The sequence below is a fragment of the Gasterosteus aculeatus genome, chromosome 11, assembly GCF_964276395.1.
Source record: "Gasterosteus aculeatus chromosome 11, fGasAcu3.hap1.1, whole genome shotgun sequence".
NCBI lineage: Eukaryota > Metazoa > Chordata > Actinopteri > Perciformes > Gasterosteidae > Gasterosteus > Gasterosteus aculeatus.
In genome coordinates this window covers 10,974,094-10,995,510 of record NC_135699.1, presented here as the reverse complement: position 1 = coordinate 10,995,510, position 21,417 = coordinate 10,974,094, and the positions used below count along the sequence as shown (strand labels likewise).

General features: G+C 44.5%; 1 protein-coding gene and 1 long non-coding RNA gene across 2 annotated transcripts in view; one reads left to right on the top strand and one right to left on the bottom strand.

Annotated features, from left to right (window-relative positions):
• Nucleotides 1–12,744: 12,744 nt before the first annotated feature.
• Nucleotides 12,745–21,417, top strand: part of LOC144384527 (uncharacterized) — a 39,345-nt gene continuing 30,672 nt past the window's right edge. Inside the window, exon 1 of the long non-coding RNA XR_013451317.1 lies at nt 12,745–12,821. This is a non-coding gene — a long non-coding RNA (uncharacterized LOC144384527). The remainder of the gene's footprint in view (nt 12,822–21,417) is intronic.
• LOC120827768 (transcription factor Sox-9) lies at nt 14,158–18,010 on the bottom strand. Its single transcript, XM_040190876.2, has 3 exons — nt 17,228–18,010; nt 16,648–16,895; nt 14,158–16,370 (listed from the first exon to the last, which is right to left on the bottom strand). The coding sequence occupies exons 1-3, from the start codon at nt 17,650–17,652 to the stop codon at nt 15,610–15,612; spliced, it is 1,434 nt and encodes a 477-aa protein (XP_040046810.2). The 5' UTR covers nt 17,653–18,010; the 3' UTR covers nt 14,158–15,609.

Here is a 21,417-nt window from a genome sequence, read left to right as displayed (position 1 = left end):
ATGGGTGAGTAAAGTGAGCATTCTATTGAGGTCTTAGTTTGGCTAATCTCCCCCATGTGACAGCACAGCCAGATTTGCTGCCATGGAATGCCACAGGCTGTTGTGCTGGGGACAAAAAGAGACAGAGGCTTAAACTGCAGGGGGGCAACACTCCGTGGTCCTGGAGAGCGGCGCAGCTACGCCAAGAGAGAGAAAAAAAAAAAAAGTTCTCAGGGTTTCCACACACTCACCCCTTCCTCTACTGCCTCCCCCTCCCTCCATCCCTCTACCTCCAACAGTTGTCGCCATCAGTGCACGCTCACCGCCAACCATGACACACGCGTGCAGACACACAAATGCACCAACACATGCTTCTCGCCCACTACTGGAGGGTGAGTAAAAGGGGCTTTTGGGAGGTGTCTTGCACTCATTTTACCAATTGTTTTCTCTTTCATCTCTCTCTCTCTCGCTTCCTTGGTCTCCTGTGCCAACAGCCGTCCCTGTCCTTCTCCACAGTGGGCTTACCCTCACATCTGGTCCACAGCCTCACAGGGCACATGGCCTTCCCATGAATACCAAAACAGTGGCGAGCACAAACAAGACGGATCCCGGGGGTGGCTCACGCATCTACCCCCACAATCAATGTTTTTAATGCCCTCCCCCTTTGAGGTGCACATCATTTTGAAAGGAACATGTCCGAAATGTAGAACAACTTCCTTTATTTTCACCCTGCGTGAACAGACATTCAGGTCGGAGTTCTCCCACTGAATCCATCTTTACTGAGGTTGAGGTTTCTTTCAGGAATAAAGCAAGGAACCATGATACAATATTTACTTTTGTATGGTAGTTTGATCTCACCCATCAAGGTTTAGACAAATGTGAAAACTTCCGGGCACTTGGAGATGCTGTAAACCAGCTTTCTTTGTAGTAACTGCAAAACATATCTCGTTTGAGGCTAAGATGCAATTTTAGCCTCTCATGAGGTACAGGCAACCTGGGTCACACATTAAAAGGCTCAGCCTCAATCCCCTAACCCAACCAGCCTTTCAAAAACTAGCCAAATCCCCCAGAGCCCCAGATCTCCAGTCTGGGACGGACGTGAGAATCCTTGTCTAGAAGGGGTAAGGACATGCAGTTCTGTCGGTGTCAACTCCACCCCTTCTCCCCTTTGGCCCCCCTCTGATGCTTTAATTAAAGAAATAATCAGGATTTGCATCACAATAGCACCCAGGGCTCTTACCATTAGTGGCCCGTTTGCCATCAGAAGTCTAATGAAAATGTAACATCACCTAAGCCCTCCTTCACAGATTCTCAGATTAGCAATAGCAGACTAGAAGAGAAAGCTCGGATCTTGAGTTGGTTTAATTCTTTTGTATGATAAGCATCGGCCCCCTAAATCCGGCCCTGCCAAATCCTCTTGAGAGGGGCTAAGTGGCAAGGCTGAGTGAAGAGAGAAGAGGAAAGAAGAGGAGAGAGGACAGGGGAGCAGAGAGGAGAGGAGAGGAGGGGAGAGGAGAGGAGAGGAGAGGACAGGGGAACAGAGAGGAGAGAGGAGAGGAGGTATCCTAGGCAGCCACATCAGGCTTAGTCTAGGCCAGACCCCTCCTCCCTTGCTTGCATCCGCCCCATTGCCCTCCCCCCTCAGCTGTCCTGGGCCACAATAGGCTGAGCATCTTTTGTGGCATTAACGGTTTGCAGGAGCAGGAGAACAATGTATGAGAAGTGAGGAGCGCGGGGTTCCCACACACAGGGCCGACATGCCCTCAAACCCCCACACAGCCACCGCTTAAACCTGCACACAGCTGATCATTGCGCCCCTCTGTAAACCCTCTCCCGCCCCTTTGTCACACATACATGTACAAACACACACACACACACACTTACAATGCCGACACGCACATAAATATGCATTGCTGGTTTTGACACAGATATTTGCTCATGTTTAATGCATGAATATGAATTTATTACACGGGACACAATTGTTGATATGGCTCCATGTGAGCATCCTCACCTCCACATACTCTTGCACATGTAGTTTAATTGCCTGGTGAGCCCATAGAGGGCCCGGAGATATCCTTTTGTTGCATGATTGAGGGTTTGTCTGAGATCTTGATTAATCTGTACTGTCATATGTGGGAGGGGTCTTTCACCAGGGGGTGCAGGGTGGGAATGTCACTTACGGTTCCTCTCTGTCAAATAGACTGACAGTGAACTGCAGTCTCCATGAGTGCATTCCAACGGTCTGATTAAGAACCCTTTGGCCTATGTCTCAGTTAATCAGCATCGATTCACATGTGCACAAATGACTCATGCAAAGCCAGAAATACAGTGTGTACATTTGTGTAAAATTGCATGTTCAAATCAGATCAGATCAAAGTTTGATTAAACTCCTTACCTTGTGTTACTTTTTCTTGTACATCTGCATTAAATCCTGACATCACTGACATTGTGATACGTGATGTATGTTACGTACACCTTGACTGAATTACAATGTGTGTTGATGAATTAAGATCACGTAAACAAAGGGAAATGCAGTTTTGTGGTGGAGTGAGAGGGTTTCTTTTTATTGTTGATTATATAGTTTGTTTTTATTAGATAGCTCATTAACATATTTCTTTATTTATTTCCTTGTATTATTTTGCTGCCCCTGTCTAGACAAATGAGAATGGCTGGTCTCGTGTTTGGGCCAGGCAGCAGCCATGCTTTAGCCTGCACTTGGGCTGTGGGTAAAATTAGTGTACACGTGCCAGCTCAGCAAGTGTGTGTTTGTGCAAGACAGAAAGTGTGTGCATATTTGCAATAAACCAGAGCATTTGGTCTCTTAATAGCGCAACATGCCACTGTCAGCAGCTGCATTGTTAACCCTGAAAAGCGTAATTGCCACAGGACTTTAGTATTATTAAACAATCAGCACAAGCATGCATAACATGAATTGTGTGCGAGGGCTCGGATGCCATCTGTTAATGTATCTTTCGCATTTATCCTGCGCCGTGTGTGCATGCGTTCGGAGCGTGTCCTTGCCAGTCCGTCAAAACGTCACTGTGATAATGTGGGATAACGTATCTTTCCCCCCTCCCTCTCCCCCTGCACTTCAAGTGCTCTCTTACCCTCCATCATCCAATTTAGCTGTGTGTGGCACTCAGTGGATTCCCACACTCCACTGCCCTTGTGCTGTCAGGCCCAATCATTGGCCGGATCTGTATTGATTTTCAGCCACCTGTGCCAGGAGCCTTGCTGCTGCAAGGACTCCCCGCTCCCTTCCTCCTCCGCTCTCCTTCCCTGCCACCGTCTCCCGGGGCAACTGACGCACAGTGTGAAGTGCAGTCCATTTGTCACCAATTGTCAGCGTTTAGCAGGGCAATGATGTGTGGCAAGATGGGGAGGAAGGGAGGGAGGGAAGGAAGGAAGGAGGGGGAGCGATTTGGGGGCAGGTGGAGTGGGCGAAAGAGCTCCGTCCAATGGGATGACGACCACATCCCACCACAAAACCCCTTGCAATGAGGACACATTGCTCTAGCGGGAAACGTGTGCGTGTGTGTGTGTGCGGGCGTGTGTATGTGTGCGGATAGTCTTCTTTGCTCCTAGTAGCTGGAAAACTTGTCCTATCATGCACACAATCTGTGTGTTATCAAATCCACAGATGTCTCATTCACTTTACAGGATAAATGCTGGGCTGCACTCTCTGCGCTTTCCAAATCACCATAACCTGATTTGATCATAAACAAGGGAATATTGAGTTGCACCGGCAATCTAGCAGATTGCCTGGGGACGGTATTCGTTAGCACTGAGAGTGAGTGAGTCTGATGTCCTTGTTTGTTTTCCTTAATAACCAGAGACTTTTTAAGAATGTCAAGGGCTGGATGTCATTAGTGGGGTGCGGCTGGTCCGAAGTGAAAGAAGGTCTGAGTTCAGCTTACTCACTTCCAGCTCTGAGTCAACAGAGAAGGGCAGCACCATCACAGCACCCACAGCTAAGCACAGACCCCGAACCCAGTCAGGACTGAGAGAGGTTCCCCAGTAGGAGAGAAGATACCAGTGTCCTAGAATTGATCTGTTTTCATTCCACGGGAAGTGGTTATTTAAGTAGACTATGAGGTGAGTCCCCTTCTCCAAACATTCACAGAGGGGTTTATACTCTCACAGTGAATTGGTGTTTTGAATAGAGGAGAGGTTGTGATAGAGTCCCAACCTGTGGGAGAAACACCAGAGAAATGATCACATAGAAATGAACACTGACCCTTTTATGTTCAGTGTTGCAGACTGTTTCCGTGATGGGAAGCTCAATGCACCTTTTTCGTTATGCTGGCGGCAAATGAACAAACAGTCGAAACTTTTCCACATTTCACATTTCTTTCAGAGCAGGACGTATTACGTATCGTCGCAATGAAAGGTACCGGTCTTAAGTCCAGCCGCCAGGATTGGATTTGGCAGTGATGCTTCTGACTTCCACCTTGTCAAAATTATTTGACACTTTCTTCCTTCACAGCTGGACAAAGAGGCTCAGATTCTTAAAAGGTGCGATCTGAATGTGATAACCTGATATTTTTCCTTCAATTTTCTGCAGCAAACACAGATGAAATGCTTTTGAGATGCATTCCACATAAATGGCCCTTTTCACAAGCTGCCAAGCAAAATGTGTTGACTTGGCCTTGGCTTCTGGTGCCTCCAACAATTATGAAAATATGATGGGTGTAATCTTTGCGTGTAAGTGCATGTGGAACCCGGGAGGGGGTTTTAGCAGCTCTGCTTGGTGCCACTGTGCAGTATGCATTAATGGATCTTCAGTAGGGGGCGTCCTGATTGCCCAAGTGCCTTTCGTCTGCTCTCCTCCCGGACTGCAGTGCCGAGAACGAGTCTCGGAATACGTTTTGGGTATCAGCTCATGTAAACACAGACTGACCATGCCGGGGTCCATATGGAAGAGATCATTACGTAGAGGGTGGCGTGACGCCTGTCGTAGCGGGGCCATGGGATCACATGTATCTCCACCCATTCCCCTGAATATTTCCCCGCTCTTCTTCTCCCAAATAGCCCATCCCACAAAAAAAACGTTTGAGTCTGTCAACAGGGCTTGCAACCGGCCAAGTACTCTTGGTCTCCCAAATCACTGACTGAACTCCTCGCCTCCCTGGCTCGGCTGTTTGATGCTATGAGGACTGTTGCTTGATTCTATAACCACCCATAGCAAATAGTCAACCTGTTATCAAATCAAATCAATAATAATAAAAGAATCAAAATCGAACCCGTCCTGCCTTGCTGTGTCCTGAAGCTTAGAGGTTAATGAGCAGCAGTGTAATTACTGTCCTGAGGACTTGCTTCTTCTCATCATGGATGACTGGCTTGGGATTAACTCATTACCCCCTATCCTGACTGTGCAATTAGGCCTTGCGCCACAATTAAGTCTCCATATTACGCCTCGCTAGGCACTAGACACAGCGATCGGTGCCAGCACACCATCATTGCGGCCTCTTATCTCCATGGTGCGATGATTACTGAGCTATCGCTGGTGATTGTAATGACGGCTTTTGTTTCTGCCTAGTCCTACCTGGTGAATGTTAGTGATTTGGTCCGGTGTCTGCTACAACCATCCGAGACGTGTAGACAGACAGGCACAGATGCAGAAGAAGTGGGATGTCTGTGGCTGCTGTCAGTAACATTTTGGATCTTGCAGAGTCCTCCAGACGTCTGCCAGGGTGGCCCAGGAACAATGCTGCCCATCTGGAAGCGGCTCCTTCTGGGTCTGGACAATCTGATGGATGGGGAGATCTTTCTAAAATGTCCAGCTGAGCTTGCTGACAGGGACCCAATCAATCACTCCTGTCTTCTGCCCCCACTGACGGGCACCCACCCAAAATAAGACCCACAGGTCAAGGGTTCCTGCATGGCATATTCGGCTTCTTATACTCGTCCCTTGATCATAGTGGAAAAAGATGTAATCAATTTCGAGTGTGTCTTTATGCTATGAGTGTTTATTATCTCCTTGTTGCAGTTACATTGGGATTGTACTTTACCAGGATTGTACTTTTAGTTAGAGTTTATTTTGGAAGGTCCTTAAAAAGTAAGTGTAAGTGTAAGATAGAGGTGACACAAAAGAAGCTATCGTCTGATATCATAAACATGCTCCAACCTGCACAATGATCCGCTTCCACAGCCCTAGCAGCATTCATACCCGTATATAATTTACAATAGCTACACTCTCTGGAAGTTCTTTCATCTTCGATCAATACATCTCCTTAATCAATCCATTTAGACAGCATCATAATCTATTATCATGTCAGGATCTCAGACCAGACTGTTAGTGAAAAGCAGGTCATTCAACTAACCTCCTGTACTGTGATTGATGGAGTTTCAGACTGATTTTCCATTGCTCTGGAGACTCTGCTTGTCAAGAGACATCTCAGGTTTCTGGCAATAGTTCCCAGTTTGAGTTTGAGACATATGTAAACGCACTCACAACGCGGGAGAGTTTTGACGATAATATTTTTAATGCATTTAAATTTGAAAGCACCCATTGTGACACAGGGGAATTTAGTCCATTTTTAAAAGGACGTCTTTCTTCCTGTCACTCAGTTGGCCCACCTCGGCACTTGTCAGTCATAATGACAAATGGCAGAAGCCTGATGAAACAGAGGGGTTACATTATCACTTCCCTAATGAGGCACCTCACAGCGGGAGGGGGAAAGAGGGAGCAAGATGGCCCCAGTATGGAGGGCGAGATGGATAAAAAGAAAGAAAGGGGAGACCACTTCGCTGTTGCCAAATACTCTCGGCTGCCCAGAAATTGTCTCTGTTTATCAATGAACAGATTTTAGGATCGCTGTGGACAAACTGTAATCAGTTATGTAACAGAAGCGTATCTCAGATGATTACTTTTGTTTTTTGATTCCAACCAAATGCCACTTCAAAGTGTCCCTTTGTACTGATCAAATACGACCGGGACAGTTATTTGAGCCTCAGCCATCTGTAAAGGCCACGGACATGGAAATCCATTCGGTAAAAAAACAACAGGGACTCAATGTACAATAAAACACGAGCCATTCACAACTTTTAATCATGAAACCGGCAGCGGGAGAGATGAAATATCTCTTGACTAGTCAGTGCGTTTGTTGTGAATGTAGCGTGTTAGCAACAGCCGGGCCAGAGGGACCATTGTCTCCCTGGGTCTTTATGGTCTGGCTGTGGACTTGGCGCTGGTTGTCCGAGGAGGAGATTATCTGGCCTGTCTGCCTTCAGGAGCTCTCAGGGTTCCCGTCTTTGTGCAGCACCGGAGCTGGCTGGGAGTGTGCCCACCGAGAGAGGGGAAATGTGTTTGACATACGCTCAGTGCACACGGTCGGGGAGGCTGGAACAGCAGGATACGATTAATGACCATAGAATAAGATTGTTACAATATGGCTTCCCTCACCCCCACCTTCTCCGGCGTGGGGCTGTCATATTTCACGGACGTGGCCGCCTCTGTGCGTTTGTGTGTGTGTGACTGTGTTAGCAAGGGGCCCTTTCATCCTCTCTTTGTGTTGTCTCTCCCGCTCTCTTTGTTTCTCGCTGTCTTTCTCTGTTGATGTGGGTCATTGATATGCAACAGTGCATTCCTGAATCTTACAGGAGAGCCTGTGGTACAGGATGCAGATTAGAGACAGGGACACAGGTCCATGGACGTTTGTCGTGGTCTCGGCTGGAAATAAAACCTGCAATGCAGAGCTTGAGAGAACCTTGAATTATCAGATGTAGAGCTGAATGAAACATATATAAAATTTAGAGCCTCGTTTCTATCGATTGGTGATTCTATGATGATAAGGTCTTGTTTTTATATCCATCATTATTACATCCAATAATAGCAGAACAGTTGTCAATATGAAATAAACATACATTTGCAGTTGAACCATAGAGATAAACTTTGAAAGGAGTTCCATTGGGAAACTTCAAGGGGGAAAAAAAATCTGGAAGCCAAATGTTCCAGATTGTTGTGGTGGTTAGGAGGCTTCTTTGAGTAAGCGTCAGAGTTTTGGGGTCACTGCCCAGAGTCCAAAAGGCCACAGAGGCACGGATGTGCCGGCCTACTAAGAGGAAAACCCTAACAATGTGTCAAACAGGCTTGTTGGATCTTTGCACATGAGCACACAAATAGCTCAACCTGCGCTGTGATGTTTGTTGACACGTCTGGGAGAGAATTCTGAAGTTTTCACAGCTATCATAAATCAAGAGAGGGCATGGTTTTTCCCAGGGTCAGGAGCTTCGTCTCACTTGCCCTTGGCCAATGCCAGTGGGCCACTGAGAGCCACGAACTGCTTTATTACCATGGCAACCAGAGTGTGCTCCTCTGCAGCTTGATACCAAGGGCCTCTCCCTCTCGTCTGCTCGGGTTTAAGCTTAACCATTATGACATTTTCAAGGTAAAGGGAGAAAACTGGTGCAACAGGCACAGCAATAAGTAGAAAAAATAATTATTAAAACATGCAGTCTGGCATTTGAGACACTGGCTTTAGGGCACAAGTTGATCAAACTTCTGCCTCCTCCTGATGTCTCCTTGGAATTTCACAGCAAGTTACAGAGCGTGACAAGATAAAGAAACACATCCATCCGCATTGGCTCAGTACTTTACCACCGCACTCATTCATTTATTGAAATCCCACTATGTGATCATACTGCCCCAAAGTGAGAGATTAAAATACCCTATTACATCTTTTAAACTTTTCTTATACTCTTGAAATCTATCGGGGACACAAAAACATTGGCCTTTTTCGGTCTATCTGCACCAGTTGAGTTTTATGCATTTAACATGTGGTAGACTTCATCATCGTCAACATGTGCTCACCACACACCTGTTCTCCACAGCTGTTCCTGCAAAGCACTCTGGGACATCATTCTAATTCCATGTTGTATAAGGGCTGAAAAATATTTGAATTTTTCTCCCAAAGGAGGACGGGTTTAACCATTTGTGGGCTGGGGCTGTACTTATCAATACCAGAAAAGATAAATTACCGTCAAACAGATGAAACTGAGAGGAATGAACATCCATAACTCTAAAATTAGAGTTGCATAGAAGATTCCTGCAAAGTCCCCCTGCGAACAAAGTATTCCCTTCTGCACACGATGAGGCCAAAACGTGCTGATGCTTCAGAGGTAGCTGAAAAGCACTAAACTGCCTGCGGAGAAAATAATAGGGGCACACAGAAGAACAAACTAAAGCCCCTACCAACCCCCATCCCAGAACTGCTACCAATTACCTCACTAAAGAGGCTGCACATGTGAAAATTGCAGGATGGTAGCATGAACACATGATGCTGTTTTTTTTTTTTAGACAAATCCATCCATTTCTGTCTCTAAAACTGAAACAAATTCAGATGTGAGTGATCAGCTGTCACGCCCCAGTTATCTTTTAGCAGTTGACCACAAGACACCTATTTCTCACTTATCACTCTTATTAAGCTCTTTACTCCAACTGAGTAACTGCCTCTGTTTATCACAGTGAAGTGATTTTTACTTTCATTTTAATGTAACTAAATACTGTCTGCTTCCTCCTGTGCTGAAAGCATCAATACTGGGGGGGGGGGGCTCTTCTTAGCGCTCTCTGACAGAGCCCCGGTGGAGGAAATGAGTCCGGTGAAGACCCCATTGACCGTGAGGCATTCTGCCCATATTTCACTAAGCTCCTCTCCCAAAGGGGGAGGCAGCAGACACGAACCATATCAGAACACATGGTGAGGTGCGGGGGTCAGCAAAGGAAAAAAAAAGTGAGAAGCAGAGAGAAGAAACAAACACGCGCACTTATAAAACATACAAACTCTAACACGTGATGGTTGACTTTAGAAAAAGGGTAACACTGACAATCTCTGTGTCATTAATTGGTTTCGCTCATGCACAGTGTCTCTCAGGAATTTGCATCTGGTCCTGAACTTTACTTTTACATGTTAGTCGAGGTGTAGAAGTCGTTGTAGCAGACAATTGTTATATTTACATTGTTTTTCATGGGCGACTGTGGGTGAGTGGGGAGCACGGTCGTCCTCCAATTAGAGGGTTGTGGGTTCGATCCCAGTCCTGGCTAACCCGCGCGTCGTTGTGTCCTTGAGCAAGACACTTAACCCAACATTGCTCCTGTAGCTGCGACTACAGTGTATGAATGGTAGTTACTGATGGCAGGTGTCACTGTGTATGGTTCTCCTGTCATCAGTGTGTGAATGGGTGAATGATGTCATGCAGTGTTAAAGCGCTTTGAGTGGTCGGAAGACTAGAAAAGCGCTGTACAAGTACAGGCCATTTACCATTTACCATGCTTTGATACAGGACCAACACAAGAGATAATATAATTAGGTAGAAGGAAGCAAAAAGATGAGAGCCGAAATTACATCACCGCCAACAATTTTGTGGTTATTTTCTAATGCTTTTATTATCATGGTGATTTGCATTCCTTCAAACAACCTGTGCCAAATTGGCCATGTGCACTGTTAAATGATATGTTGTGTTGAGATTTACAAGATGCAGACAAGGTTATTAGCAAAGACAAACTACTGTATCGCTGTTTGGTTTGACAGCACAAACTGTGTCTTAATTGTAAACAAATGTTGAAATGGTTGGAAAATGTCATTATTAATAGAGAGAAACTTTTTCCAAAGCACAAGGGATAAAAAAAGATAAGAGAACGGTTTAATTAATTGGAGCTCAAAGACACACCCACTTTATCCATCGTCTTTTTTTGGCTCCTGGTTTCACTAATGGAGAGACTTGAGTTCTCATGTTTTCTTTTGGCAACACAGTGAGATGGCATCGCAGAAAATGGGTTGCACATACAGTGATGAGAAATAAGCTTCAACTGAGGCCTAAATTATCACAGACGGTCTAGTGCATCTTTGCGTTTGTATATCATTTGCCAACGATGTAACACAGTGAGAGATAAAGCACAGGTACTTAAGATACAGCACAAGCAACTTCCGCATGAGATATAATTCCTGACCTCAAGCAGTACCATCTCTATTTCTTCGGCGACAAAACCACCCACTGCCATCCCTCACCTAGCCCTTCCAGACTGAGCTGGAGCTCATGGGGCCTCAGACACACTTAATGGGATTATGGTAATATCATTTTGGGACGCTGACCTCGGGCCGGTGCCAGGTTTCTTCCACATCCTCAGACAAAGGCAGGGAGCTCACCAAGGGTTCCAGCAGGTTGGCCCAGCTCGGCCTCTTGGCACAGGACGATGTCCTCATGGGCTCAGCGCAAGATGGATGGCTGCGGGGCAAAGTCTCACTCCCAAAGTCTGCTCAAACCGACAGCAAAATCAAACAGTGGCAAGAAGGTGTTGTTTACTTAGATAAATGCCACTGCCATGCAGCTGGTTGTCTCCTGTGACTGTTGTTTAAGGAACTCTTATGATTTAATGTATACAATATTCAGGATGTTGGAAAAGTTAGTTCCCAACTTAAGTGATCTCGAGTGATTTAACAGGGGTTTCCTCTATTGGATGTTTCTTATTAGTTTAGGAAAGGATTTTATGGACCGAACCATTTGAAAGTAGCTCCCTGTGGGAGTCATTTCAAACTGTCCCTGCGGGTAATGGTTACCACCGGCACATATCCACAAAGAACACACACTCAACTGGCCATACAACATTATGCTGGAAATCCTAAAATATACACAATGTTATGTTATTTTTTGCTTTGGCTGGATGTAGAAATGCTTTTCTTTGCTTACTGTTACAGGCCAGTTATACACACAATGCAGTCCATCAGCGGAGATGGACTGAGCTTGCAATATGCCAGCGATGTTTGACTCGTCATCTCATTTGACTTTGTCCTGTATTTTTTTGTTGTCCAGTCTCCACGGATGTATGGCCACATTTTTTTCTCCTTTTCCTTTTCTTTTCCTCTTCCCCTTTGCCGCCAGAAAGACCACCCATAGGGTTCGGAGGGGGCAGACGTCTCTGCGGAATAATAATGGGGTCGTCCTGGGAAATTTGCCCGTGGAAAGGCCTGTCTGAAAACGAAAGAAAGACAAAATTTGGTCTTGTTTCCGATCCTTCTTGGAGGCATTCATCTGGGCACTCGGAGGGGAGGAGTCCCAACATTAACCCCCCCCCCCCCCCCCCCCCCCTCACCCCACGTCCCCCAGATCCGCTAACTGGCTGCGTCCCTCCGCCACCGCTAAGCCAAAGGGCAGGAGGCTGGAGTTAATGAAAAGATGCTTCTCATTTGCCTTGCCTTTAATACAGCACGTATGAATCATATTAAATATTAAATGGTGACTGCTACCGGGCGAGGCTGTCGGTGGCAGAAAAAGCAGAAAACAAATGAGTCAGCATGTCAACCGGGGAAAGCCTCAATCCTGATGTAACTCGATGTAATGATTTGGTGACACACTATTCTGATTAAACAAGAAAGTGGCTATCCTCATTCAGCTGCTTTATCTTGCACTCCAAAACATCGCTTGGAAAAGAACAACGTAGACATTGTGATTGTGTTTTTTTGTTTTTCATATATTTTCATTTTAAAACCTTTAAATTACTTTAAAAAATCTTTCACATTTTCCCATGCACATAATTGGTTGAATTCGCTGCATTATTACAGTGAAATCAGTTTTTCTGACAGTGAGCTTTTTATTCGGTCCTGTTTTATATTTCTAAAAAAAAAGCAGAGACCCTGCATCTTAATGTCTCAGCCATGTCAGTCATTAACACATTTCAAAGTGAGATTCCCTCCCTTGTGATCCCCTCCTAAACCCGCTCACCCTCGAGCCGTCGCTAACTGGCCTCCCTCTGCCTTGTTAGGTCCCGAGGCCCCGCCGCCTCCCTCCGGGTCCGAGCCACTGGAGATCCAGTGATGGATGTGCCTCAGGGGAGCTCTCGGTGGGAGGTGGGTTCAGGACTTCACACACTCCCCTCCAATTTATATTTAACCAGAGGACAGCAGAGTCCATCCTGCATTGGGATCTCTGTCTTACGAACACGATACTCTTTTTATCAGAGGCCTAATTCCTAAACACGATGCCGCGATATCAGGGATAACAAAAACAACGTCATTCATTTCATTGTCATTCATTTCATTGTCTGGCAGGGAATTAAAAAAGAATACATATATATATATATATATATATAAATATAAAAATATATATATATATATATATATATATATATATATATATATATATATATATATATATATATATATATATATATATATATATATAGAAACCAACTTCAAATCCCAAAATCCCAATTTCTTCATAAGTCAGTGAATTTCCTTCGGTATTGTGTGTTAAAATAACGTAATTTCCCTTTCGACCAAACCCACTTACTAAAAGTTATTGTTTTCCACTTTTCACTAACCCCATCTCATGTAAAGGGGAGTTTTGAAACCCCAAAATACCCTAAATGTTTTTGTTTTACTTACCCTCCTAATAAACTGTAAATTTGTACCCATTCAGTTTCTACGCAATTTAGTGGTAGTACTTTATTCCTCTTTAAACATTGGTGCAGCACAGTAAAACAATTAAATACTGCTTCCTTTTTTCAGTAGGATTCAATACATTTTTAAGAGGAAGCCACACAGACTGATGTTACAATGAGGTATGAAGTATGTTGCGTTGGGTTCATTAACATCATTTGCCTTTTGAACTACATTCTACTTTCTCCAAAAGTAGAGCGTAGTTGGTAAAACTCGACAATAATCTCTGCATGATCTTCTGTACAAAAATTGTTGGGTGTATATTAAAAGAAAAGCCAAACGCGTCCAGTCATCACAATCAAATGAGGCGCAGTGGTGGGTGGCAGAGAAAGGTTCAGTGGAGTTGATGTGAGGAAAGAGACGTCATCTGTAAATGTGCCTCAAGTTTCAACACAAAGCTATGGTACCTGATTGTGTTTACACTGCCGCTGATTTATTAAGGTCAGCTCTATTCCTATATTACTCGGCAAGTAATGAATAAACAATATTCAATGTCCAGTTTGTTTCTTTAAACATGGTGTATACAGGCAAAGGAGTGAGAGGGGGGGGGGGTGTGGACATACCTCTTTTCAATATTCTGTAGTAATAATTGATCTGTGACTTCATGGTCCGAGAAGCCAGAAGCAAAACTACTGTTCCCAGTGCAACAATGTGCATGTACAGGTTTTCTGTTTCACTTTGCACTGGTTTAAGGAAAACTTAATACTGTGTTATAATTAAGAATTAATGGCACCAGACAATTGCATATTTCTCAGTGTTTTGTTTTTATTGCAAACAATATAATACAAAAGATAAGCTTTTAAGACAATGCCATTTACCTACGGAAACTGCATTAGGAGATGACAAGATGAGAACTAATGATACAGAATACAAAATGAGGAAAACAACTTTTTTTTTCAAAAACAAAAAGTATTCTGTTGATTCCAGCAAATTCTTTACAAAAACAGCTGCAGCTTCCATATCCATTAATTAATTTGTTAGGAAAAAAAAGAAAACTTCCAGTTTTTTCTGTTTTTAGAGACTCAATGTGTAATTATAAGTATTCTGTACATAACTAGAAACTTTAACGTGGAACACATTTACAAATGATAAATAAACAAATTTGTACCACATACGACAGCAAACTATTTCACTGAAAAAAAAACGTAATCTCAGTTAGCTGCTGCTGAATTAAAAAGATAATTGCAAATAGTTATTCTCAAATAAAATTAATGCTAAAGAATAAATTAAGAAAAAAAGGTTAGAAAAAAGGACGGGGCTGTAGGAGTGAAAGAAGCACGCCAGACTCAGACCTGCTGGCTGCTGAGGAGAGTCAGGTCAAAGGTGACTTCCTGCATCTCCTCCAGCAGGAAGTCAGAACTACGCCGTGGTTTCAACACTGCGATGCCAGTGGAAGAAGCCTCCTGAGGCACCAATGGTATCAAGTACCCAGATAAAAGCAAGCATTGCTCAGTTACATCTAGCAACACATTAAGGCCCCTAGTAGAATTAAATGGCACCTGCTATAACGTTTCCAACACAATCATTTGAGCTAAAGCAAAGAACAAGATAGTAGTAGAATGTTTTGACTAATTCACTGATGACACGGTCATATTATGGCCAAAAATTCAAATCCATTTCGAACCTGCGTTGCTCAATTCTTGTATCTCATGGGAATTACATAACATATGTACAGTTCGGAAAATCCAAAGCAGAATGTAGGCATTATAAGTAGGCAGTGTCAGTAAACTGATGGCTCTTATTTGTGTATAAGAAATAGAGAAATAAGGCCACTGAGGGTATTTTTACCCGGTATTCCCGCAACTTTAGATGAATTAAACCCTCAAATGGAAATGATGACACTGGATATGATGATGATGATGGCGATGATGACAAGAGCAAAACACATACACAGTACATACTAAAATATTTATAACCAGTATGTCCTCACAGAGGATTTAACTTTTTTTTTTAAAAACATTATATCTAAAAAAATATAATCACAATTCCAACCGATACAAAAGGCACTGTTGTGAGCCAATCCAAAGATATATTTTCAGTACTATAAAAAAAGTCCATGTCATGTTTTTTTGATGGTGCCGGTGTCAGGTGTGTGTCATGGTGGCACACAAAGGCCACGGTGCGGAGAAGAAGAAAAAAAAAAGGTCTATGGAATGCGAAGGGTGTTGTGTGCAGTCAACGCTGAGGGCCACCTCTCTCAAGGCCTGGAGAGCTGTGTGTAGATGGGCTGCTGCTCCCAGTGCTGCGGACTCTGGGTCTGCGGCACGGAGGGCACCCCGGTGGTGTCGGCGATCGGGGTGTACATCGGCCTCTGGCTGGGGCTCATGTAGCCGAAGGTGGAATACAGGCCGGAGCCCTGGCTCTGGCTGTAGTAGGAGTTGGCGCCGCCTTGGTGATCTGAATAGTCATACTGTGCTCTCGTGATCGAGGGGTAGGAGGAGGCGCTGTAGTGCTGCAGGTTGAAGGACCCATAGGTGACGTGCTGCGGGGAGCCCTGCTGCTCGCTGTAGTGGCTGGGACTCAGCTGCTCCGTCTTGATCTGGGTGGTTCTCTGTTGACCCTGCTGGCCTTGCTCTCCTCCTCCGCCCAGGGTGGTCAAAGAGTGCTGCTGCTGCTGCTGCTGCTTGGACATCCAGGCGTGGGCCCCGACATTGGCCGCGTGGCCGACTGAGGAGCCGCCGATGCCATAGCCGCTGGCGTAGCCGCCCTGAGCTGCTCCCGTCACTCCAATGTGGCTGTGAGGTGGCAGGTACTGATCGAACTCATCGACGTCGAAGCTGCCCATGTTGGAGATGACCTCGCTGCTCAGCTCGCCGATGTCCACAGCTCCAAAGTCGATGTTGAGCTGGCGGCTGGTGCCCTCCTGCATGGGGCGACCCTCTCGCTTCAGGTCAGCCTTGCTGGAGGGCAGGTCTGTCTTGGGGGTGGTAGGGGGTGTTGGAGGGCCCTGGGACGGACCTGGTTGGAGGAAAGACAAGAGTTAGCCTTGAAATAAAATGTACCCGCGTGGTGAATCGAAATGCCAGTGTATTTGCAAATGGTTTCAGGAGGAGGTTTTGTTGACACTGTACCGACAGATACCAGCACGATGGCTTGTAAAACACTAATCATTAAGCACTAATCATTAACAGGTGCCTGTTCAAGGCCCTAACAGCTTCTGAATATTTGATTTATACCAGCACGTGCTTACTGTACCAGCAAAATGTGCTCTTTATTTCCCGCATTATATTCTCACCTGAATGCTCTCCTGGAGAATGCACCTCGCCCGAACTTGAAGCTGGAGAATCGACCTGCTGCAGAGCCTTGAAGATCGCATTTGGAGAGATGTGGGTTTGCTCGCCGTCCTCGGGGTCGTTTTGCCCGTTTTTCACGGACTTTCTCCGCCTGGGCTGATATTTGTAGTCGGGGTGGTCCTTCTTGTGCTGGACTCTCAAACGCTCAGCTTCTTCCACAAACGGGCGCTTCTCTGCTTCGTTGAGCAATCTGAAAATATCACGGATAATTGTACATTCACATTAAAACGCGTTCAATTGGCAGCAAGCACGACATACATTGATTATTTTAATGTTCGAGAAAAGCAGCCACAAAAAAAGTTTGCGCATTCTAAGCCCAGACCAGCTGGATAGTAAAACAAGCAGTTATATATAGATAAAACCGCAATAATTAGTAATGTAATTTTAAAAGCTGTAGTCAAATTACAAGGCAGATTGAAGCAGCTGTACACGAAGTGGCGCATCGCATCGGAGAAATAGTTGTTCCCGCACACGGCGGCGCGTAAATACGCACGAGTTATTGCGAATGCAAAGCAAACCTACCTCCAAAGTTTTCCCAGGGTTTTGCTGAGTTCGGCATTGTGCAAATGCGGGTATTGATCGGCCAGCTTCCTCCTTGCGGCTTGAGCCCAGACCATGAACGCATTCATGGGTCTCTTGACGTGAGGTTTGCTTTTACTCGAGCCGTTGACGCGCACCGGCATGGGCACCAGAGTCCAGTCGTAGCCCTTCAACACCTGGGACACCGCATCTCTGATGCACACGGGGAACTTTTCTTCTTCGCCCTCTTTCTTGTAGTCTGCACCCAGGAGGAGGTGGTTGTCGGACGGCCGGGTGTTCTCAGTGTCCGAACCGGACACGGAGCACGGTGAGCCTGCGGAGTCCTCGGACATGCTGGGACTGGGAGCGTCAGAGTGACACTTCTCCTGTTCTTCTGTCATCTTCAGGTAAGGGTCGAGGAGATTCATGCGAAAAAATTGAAAGAAAAACTTCTCGCAGTGAAAACAACAACAAAAAAGGAGAAAATCCTTATTTCTAAATCCGAGTGCTGTGCCCAAAGACTGCAGTGACAGCCTATCAGGGCGCACGGCTTGACGGGCAAACTTGAATCCTTTTTTTAAAAAAAACACACACACACACAAAAAAAATGTCAAAAATAAAAGTTTTTGACGATCCGTCGACTTTCACAAGCGAAGAAGGGAAATCTGTTTCTCTTTCTAATGCTCAGCGTTGCAACTGTGACTTAAGGAGAAATGTGGCTGAGATGTCTGCTCCTGGAGCGTCGCTGAAGAGTCTAGAGACGCAGGAGGCGAAGCCCGGATTTATGTTTGACGGCCGCGAACTGATTGGGGGAAAACTTGTGGTAGGCGGAGACGTAATATGACTCTGCTCTGAGGGATTGATGCAGTCAACAACAACGAAACCACAGTCACAGTAGAGAAGAGGTGTTTTCCCCTTATAAACCCAGGTTTCATTGACATTTTAGCTTTGATGAAAAGTTTAAACTTATCTCACACTCTCTGACAAAAAGTAAGGCTATACTTAGTAAAAAGTCACAACCTCGAAATGTTACAATAATGTTTGGGATTTTAATATTGCAGTGAAATCAAGATGAAAAAAAAGAAAAAAGACCCTCTGAATTTACTTTGATACTAGAGGCGAAAGCATTTTACTCACTTTATTGTTAGAGGCATCTATTGGTATATGTACTTGTACTTTATTCTTCTTTCTTTTATTTATTTCAAGCAGGAACTACAGGCTAATTTGCATATTGGGAAAAAACCTGTCCCCCGATTGACAAGTCACTTGCTTTGCCGACAAAAAGTCAAAGAATCTGACTCTGAATCTCAAAGTTGGGGTTTCAGGTAAAGTCGCCACGATCAATTGGAAACCTGTTTCTCCTTTCTACATTCGAGTAGTTCTCATTTGGAAACTGGGGACGTTTTTTGATGGTATTTTCTTCTACTCTTCTTTTGGAATAACGCGGGTAGCTTTGTGCACGGAGACAATCCCGTGAGCCGCATCCCCGTCGCCTCTCGGCTCGATGCAGTGACCAATCGGACCAACAGGGGGCGACAGCAGTCCAGCAACTGTGCAGCGCGCCAACCATTCAGACACTACCGGGTGATACAAACATATTGTTATTCCGGTAGATGGGTTATTAGTGACATGTGGCTTTAAAAACGATTCTTATTTCAAATAAACAACAAGTGACATGCGGTATCCCCCATTTTTGACGTTTACTGTTGAAGTTTAGAAAAGCTGAAGATTACTATTTTGATTGATGATTTAGATTGCTGCTGATTCAGTGATTGGTGATTTGCAACTATTTCTATTCTATCTTTTGACAATGTGAATCTAGAGGACAAATATAAATAATAGCAGTATTAACAATGATGATTAAATTAATAATAATCATAAGAATGATAAGTTTGTGAAAGTAAGTAAAGTAATATGTTAGGCTACTTAGTTGATTTAAGGTTTTCCTCGGTCGACGCAAACATTTAAAAATGTCTGTGGAGAACCGGATCAAAACAAACATGTCTCAACACTGAAATCTACTTTGCTGGATTTGTTCCAACACTTGTTTTTGCTGCACAAAGGACACTTTGTTGAGAGAGTTCAGTCCCTATAATCCATGCTTACCATTTTATAAACCAAATCCGACTGCTGCTTGTTATGTGTCGACATTCAGTCATGAAAACTGAAAGTTTTCTATTTTTATCACAAAGTTGGTTTAATAATCAAGGAGTCCAAAGTAAAGAACTTTTATTAATGAAGTATATCTGTAATCATTTAAGAATATAATATCAACCACATTGAATGGGGCTGATAAGAACATAAAATACTTATTATTTTTTAAATAACACATATCATTCTCTTGCAGAATACTTAGTAATAGCCTGTCGGCAGTCGGAGCCTTTCATTGCTGGGTTAACATTTTGAAAATCACCTTTCATATTCAAAGAGGGCAGTCGTTCAAGATTTGCTGTGAAAGCCTTTCAGCCCATCTTGACCCTGACATGTTCATTAAAACGTGCCCGTCTCCCGCATACAACTAAATGAAATACAACAAAACAAAGTGGTGTGAAACAAAGTGGATTTGAAAAAATGAAGGACTGTTTGAGTTGTTTTTTTTTCACGGGAGTTAATAGTTATAATTATGTTGATTTTGTAACACTCTAAAGTAACCCGACTCTCTGTACTTATCATGAAACCCTTGATCTATTTCCCGCAATGTACTTAAACCCTTTGAATTCTCTCTCAAGGTTTCAGCTCACTTCAGGCACCAATATCCTTCTGGCAGTCTCTTACTTTTGCTGTGTACAAACCAACACACCATATCTCATTAGAGCGTAAATATTTGTCATTTTCAGTTTTTTGGAGGCGAGCTGCTGCCATTTGAGACGGCGGGTTTCAACATGCAGAGGAGGAAACCCATGTGATGGCTAACACGGAGGCATCAGAGATGCGGTCGCTCGTGTTTGCGCCCCCACAGTGCTAACGGCAGAAGGCTTGAGGTGCCCCGTAGAATGGGAGGAGGGTGGGGGACGCAGGTCCTCAGGCGGCCCGGGCTCGCAGCTTACATGGAATACCCGCCTGCAGGCCGAGCAGGTCTTGGGAAACTTCTCAGCTTGACTTCGAGCCGTGGCGTCAAAAGTTTGAGTCAAACACTGAGGGTAAACTGCCAAGTCATGTCTTCCACCTTCCCTGGCTCGCTCAGATTCCACTGTAAATGTTTGAGCAGGCCGCCCCCTTTTTTTTTTTCAAACGTGTTGGTGCGTCGCCTTCGAAGAATGCTTCTCAACAATTGAATCAAAAGAAGCGGTACATGCATGTGTTGCATTTCGCAATTCTTTGATTGAAGGGAAGGTTTGATTTATTTCCTTGTGCAGGAATGTATAAAGGCTATGCGGAGAACTTTTAAAAATGTTGCAATAGCATTGAAATCCTTTGTTTGAATGATCTCGCGCCCATAAGAGACGGAAAGACTTCCCCGATTGACAAATACTGCGGCAGGGTGACGCGGTGGAGGCAGAGGTGGCTTCGGCCGCTCACAACAGACGTAACACCTGTCTGAGATTTTCCGCAACTAGTGCCAACTGGCCGAGACATGTCAGAAGACTGCGACAGGAAGAACTGAGATTATCCCGCCGGAGAAAAGTCTGAACTTCTGCTTTCCGCTGTTGGTTCTTATCAAAATGCACTATTGTTTAATTGACCTGGCAGTTTCCACCCTCCATCATCGGGTCAGATAACACGTTCGATAGCTCAGCTACGCCACCAAGGAAGTCCGGCTGGGAAACAAATTCTGGCCTTCACCCCCTCCGGGGACCAGCATTGTGTGATCATTTCTGCTGCACACTTACTTGTATAGGTTCTGCTTTCCTCCGGCGTCCTCGTGCAGATAATGCTACTGTAATCTCAGCCTTATCTGCTCCAGGACTTTAATAAACTGAAACACCTTGGGCACTCATTGATAACAGGGGAAGGAAATACACGCTGGTCTGTGAAAGCGGTTTAAAGTTCTTAATGAACATCATCAGCGTTACGTTATCATCATGATCATCAAAAAACCCAAACTAAACAACATCATTTCACAAGAGCACATGTTTCCTGTGAAGTATCTTGTTTCTTGTTAATTAAAACCTTGATAAGCTGCTTGCATGAAATCCCAATATTCACCCTACAACCTTTCTAACAGCAAAAGCTTTAAAAGCAACATCCAATAT

Bases quoted from the DNA above. Each gene is read 5' to 3' on its own strand.
- LOC120827768 (XM_040190876.2), bottom strand. From the start codon at position 17,652: ATGAATCTCCTCGACCCTTACCTGAAGATGACAGAAGAACAGGAGAAG. The intron at 16,896-17,227 runs GTAGGTTTGCTT...TGATATTTTCAG, and splicing joins ACCCTGGGAAAACTTTGGAG to ATTGCTCAACGAAGCAGAGA. The intron at 16,371-16,647 runs GTGAGAATATAA...TCCTCCAACCAG, and splicing joins TTCTCCAGGAGAGCATTCAG to GTCCGTCCCAGGGCCCTCCA.